The 5,332-nt window shown below is 36.4% G+C and overlaps 1 protein-coding gene across 1 annotated transcript; it reads right to left on the bottom strand.

Moving 5' to 3' along the window:
* Window positions 1–295: 295 nt before the first annotated feature.
* ASIL2 (sequence-specific DNA binding transcription factor) lies at window positions 296–2,641 on the bottom strand. The gene has a single exon (XM_028250983.2). It carries the CDS (start codon window positions 1,651–1,653, stop codon window positions 478–480), a length of 1,176 nt encoding a protein of 391 aa, XP_028106784.2. The 5' UTR covers window positions 1,654–2,641; the 3' UTR covers window positions 296–477.
* Window positions 2,642–5,332: the final 2,691 nt, after the last annotated feature.

Genomic DNA, 5,332 nt, shown 5'->3' with positions numbered 1-5,332 from the left:
AGCTCGAGTTACCACTCACCAGCATCTTTACAACATCCATGCCCATTTATGAAGCAGTTTTGCGGGGCGTAAATCGTTTATGAACACGATTAACATCCCAACAGAAAGCACCGAACCCGATCCCAAAAGATAGATCAGCTACAGGGTAGAGAACACTAGGAAGTTCATGAAAACCCAGAGTAGCCAGAAGTTTTTTACTTGCAGATACGACATTGAAAAGCTATTGAATGATCAACACTGGTAGAAAAGAACAGCTAGATCATCAGCCTTGAACCCAGTTCAAATGCCAAGAGTGTTTTTCTTGCTGCAATAATCAAACTTCAAAGTTCTGCATTAAATAAATACATGTCTTGGAACATTTGACAAAGTTAAATTTGACATGAAAATCAACAAAAGCAAAAAATAAACATTCAAGACTACAATTCAGATACAAATTTCTCTCATAAACCGATCAAACCGGGTCTTTCACCCATAAATCTAACTACTACTATCACTATTATTATTGTTATTATTATTATTATTGTTGTTATTGTTATTGCTGTGATGATTGCTACTCCCAACCCTCCTATTCTTCAGCTGCGAAAGCTCCAATTGTGTCTTCATGAAAAACTGCATTCTTTGCAATTCAAGCTCTTTTGCAAACTTCATTCTCTGCTTCTCCATCTCCACCACCTGTTGCAGCTTCGAGCTCTCCGCTTGCTCGTACGCTTCCCCGAACTTCAGAATCGCCCGAGTCAACTCCCTCACCGAATTCCCCCAATTCTTATCTCTCCCCCCACCTCTACCTCCTCCTCCTACTCCATCCCTAGTCCCCTGATTCATCATCACCGGACGAACCACCATCGCATTCGCATTCGCATTCGAATTCATGTCTCTCTGAACCCTAGGCCTCTTCGGCCTATACGGCTCCGGAGGAAAACTATCAGTTGAGTCCGGAGATGGAGGGTCTGGTTCCGACCTAGACGAGTCGGAATCGACCGGAGCTTGTTTACGAAACGCCTGTTTCTGTTTCTGCTTCTGATTCTGCTGCTTCTGCTTCAGTTTTTGCTGTTGTTGATTTTGTTGATGTTGTTTGAATTCGTGAACTGATCGAACGCCAACAGGAATTCCTACAGGGACTTTGTGAGGGGCTCCAGGTGTAAGAAGATGATTCGGAGTCGTCGATGTACCAGATGCGATCTTCGCAGTAGGACCGATCAATTGGTCGAGTCGTTCGAAAAAAGGCCACTTGCTAGGTCCACCACCGCCGGCGATCTTCGATTTCTCAACCTTGTATTTCTTCTTCACCGTATCGATCCGATTCTTGCACTGAATATCGGTTTTAGGCGTTTTTCCGTAATCTTCTCGGCTACTGACTATATCAGCCACTTCTTTCCAATGCTTCTGCTTCAGATTCCCTCTACTCAGCTCCATGTATCGTTCTCCCCATGCCTCGATTAGCACCGATGTCGCTCCTTCGCTCCAGCAATCTTCTCTTCCTCCTCCGCCGCCGCTTCCGGCAGACCTCGGCTGCTGGATGGGGAGGGCCAAGGTCAGGGTGTTCTGCGGCGGCGCGGCGGCGACGGTGACCGTGATTCTACCGTTCGTACCTGGCGAGGCCGGAGATCCGGTGTCAGGCGAGGGTTGTGACTGGATTTCTTCGTCGTCTTCCATGGAAAACAACTCCGATCTGATCCGATCTGATCGCCGGCTAGAGAGAGAGAGTAGAGAGAGAAAGGGAAGAGGAGAGAGAGAGAGAAGGTAGGGTTAGGGTTTTTGGGTTGACCGGCGGAATATATTGACGGAGGAGTGTTTCGACGTCGTTTTTGGGATTAAAAACTTTTTTGTTGTTTCCGTTGACGGAAAAACAGAGAGAGAGAGAGAGGGGGGGGGAAGATTTGACGGCGTCGGTGAGGTGGGGACACGTGGAAGAAAATGGAGAGTTTGACCAGGACACGTGTTGGGATTTGATTGGTTAGTTCCGGGAAATCCGTCACCGGACTGATGATGTTTCTTTGCTGCCGGATGGGTTGGTGGACCTTGCCTGTCTTAATCTGATTGATAGCTGATTTGACTAAAATGCCCTCCACATTTCACGGAGTTATGTTGGAGGATAGGGGTTAGTTTGGGAAAGTGGACAAGGAATTGGGAGGGTGGGGAAGTGATTTTAGGTGACGTTGTTGCGGAGAAAGTTGGAGGTGGCTTTTTTTTCTGACTATTATTATTGATGAGCTAAAAAGTGTGGAAAGTTTTGGTGAGAAATGGGCGTGTTGGTTTGTTTATTTTTCTTTTTTTCATTCATTTAAAGATAGGTTAATAAAGTTAAAATTATAACTTAAAAGAAGTCACTATTGAATTGATCTACCAATTCAAATCTTAAACTTTTTACTCACAATAGTATCTTAAAACGCAGTTGAACGTCACTCGACTACAAAAATCTCGTCATGGGCGTCACGCGTGTGGGTTGGGTTGTTGCTGTTTATAGGTTTTTAATTTTAAGATTGTGTAAATTTTTAATTTTTTTTATTAGAAAATTTTATTTTAAATGAGTTTTAAAAAAAGTTAATTGTTCAGGTATTAGGAGGGAAGTACTTTTTAGGAGAAGCTTGGGATTGTCTTTTTGTTTTTTTTAGAAGTTTAAAAAACTAATCACATTGATTTAGAAAATTGTATTTTGAGTTTTTTGTTTTTTGTTTTAATTCATTATTTTCACTTTTTAAATTTAGTTATTCTAGAAACACTTAAAAAATTATATATTTGTGAAGAATTAGTTTTAAATAATTAAATACAAAAAAAAAATATATGAAAAATATAAGAAATCATATTTTCATATTTGTTGTATTTTAGTACATTATTATATATATTGTTTTTAACAAATGAAAGAGGAAAAAAAGTGATTAAAAATATGAAAAAATTTCACTACAAACAAATACGAAACATAAAAAATTTAAACATAATTTGTAAAAACTAAACACTATTATTAATGGGAAAATGACTGGTAGCTCGAAAAAAGTTGCCCGATTTTGGCTCGAATCGCAAAACGATATTTTTTTCTTTTTCTTCATTTTCTTTCTTTCTTTTCTTCTTTTTCTTCTTCTTCTTCTTCTTCTTCTTCTTCTTCGTTGAACACAGGAGAAGAACATAGAGGAAGAGGAGGAGAGAGGAAGAAAGAGGGAGGAGAGGAGAGAAGGGCCCCTCCTGTGCCTCCGCCGCCGATCGTCGCAGCATCTCCGATCGTTGCAATAGCTCCGATCGTCACAGCCCCGCGCTGCCCTGCCTCCGACCCCGCCTCCTCCAGCCCGATTTTGATGGCCCTCTCCCCTCCAGTTCTCCTTCTTTCTCCTTCTTCATCTTCTCCGAATTCGAGCCAAATTCGAGCCTCCGAATTCGAGCTACGAATCGGAGTCGATTATTAATGTATTTGAAAAGTTGTTTACAAAAAGAGAGAAAAAATTGAATTATTTTTAAATTTTTTTAACTGATGAGGAAATTTATTTTAAAACCTATTTAACTAAAAAATAATTTTTTGAACTGCATTTCAAACACTTTTTTTAGTTTCTTCTTTCTCAATCTAAATTTTTAATTTGTAAAAAATTATACCAAATAAAATTGTGTTGTGTCGGCAAATTGTGAGTACTTGAAAAAGTTGAAACCTGACATCGGACCCAGATTGGAAGACGGCGAGGGTAACGTGTATGGTGGGTGACTGACGGTTTGTCAACCGTGAAAAAAAAATGGTAATAACGAGAAATTTTTGAATGCAGATAAGGTAGGTGTTATGTGGTATCTTTTTTTTCTCTCATTTGTTGAGAGTTTGAGGACTACCTTTATGTGTTGGGTGATGGTGTTTGTGAGATTGACTATGGTGTTTGTGATTGGTTGAAGGTACATGTGACATGTCACACGATACCCTATGTGCACCCAAGAATTTTTCGTAATATTAATCGTAATGGGAAATGAGTAGTCCACAGGAAGAAATATTGGGGTGTTTTGGCAACATGATTTTTAGTCACTTTTTTAGGTTAGTAGCAAAAGCCAAAAGTTGACTTTTTTGACTTTTTTTTTTTTTTTTTTTTCATTTGGGAAGTTGGTTTTTAGCCGATGGTGAAATTACAATTCTATTCCTCATGGGTCAAAATGTATTATATGGGTGAAGTTGTAAATATTTTAAATAAATAGGGTAGTTTGGTCATTTTATTGTGACTTAAAAAAGTCATAAACAAATATTAATAAAAAAAGTCAAAAGTAACTTTTTATCAACTTTTCAAATCATTTGTCTAAAAAAGTCAAAAGCTTGGTTAAAAGCTAAAAAGTCATTTTTTACCATCTTTCCAAAATAAGACTGAGTGTAACCGTGAATAAAAAGTCCTAAACGAATTAATTGATTAACTCTTACTTTTCACTAATTAGTAGGTGTTTGACATGTATTAAAAAAATGTATTTTTTTTTGCATATATACACTTATTTAGGTCACATCAATCAATATTTTTTAACATCTCCTCTCTACTTTTCTACTTACTTTTTTTAATTTTTTACATATTTTTTTTTATATAAAAAATTAAAAAATATACTTATTATTGTGATTTCTATCACAATTTAACAATATTTATTGAATGGTGATATTGTTCACGTGATATGTATTACTGTTATATCTAAAATTTATTTTACATTGAGTGGATTGTTTGTTTAGACCTTGATAGGCAACTGAGTATTAGTTTAAAAAATTAAAAAATTATTATAAGTTATTATATTTTTATTTATTATTTTTTTATATATTTTTTTATAAAAAGTTTAAAAATAATTAATTTTCTAACGAGTTCTTAAACCTTTTTTAGAAATTAGCTATTTTATTTATTATTTTCTCTATATTTTTACATAAAGATATAAAAAAGAGTAAAAAAAAAAAAAAAGACTTTTTCACTACAAATAATTTTCTAAACGGCGCCGTAGTCAATTATTAATATGTACCAAACCAATAATGTAAGTAAGATGAACTGCTGCCCGTAACCGGTAGCGTAAGCGCTGCTGCCCCCACAGCGGACGGTGGATTTGGTCTTTTTCTGACTTTTTGTAGAGAGCCTTGTTTGGTTTGGTTTGAGCCTAATCAGTGCCATCCCTTGTGCATAAATAGTCCTGCAGCATTTGTTTGGTTGGCTGCATAACATGGATTAATATTAGGTAATAATTCATTGAAGAAAAAAAAAAAAAAAAAAAAACTTGAGCTTTGTTTGTTCTGAATTTTTTTTTTTTATATTCAGTTGTGACTTCATAATCAATATACTATAACTGTATTAGTTGCAGTAATGATAGAAAAGACAAATAAATATTAAGTGATATGAGATAATGGTATCAC

Source organism: Camellia sinensis, chromosome 15, assembly GCF_055761805.1.
Source record: "Camellia sinensis isolate YWXY chromosome 15, ASM5576180v1, whole genome shotgun sequence".
In the NCBI taxonomy this organism is placed as follows: domain Eukaryota; kingdom Viridiplantae; phylum Streptophyta; class Magnoliopsida; order Ericales; family Theaceae; genus Camellia; species Camellia sinensis.
The sequence above is the reverse complement of the archived record's forward strand: the minus strand, read 5'-3'. Positions and strand labels throughout refer to the sequence as shown.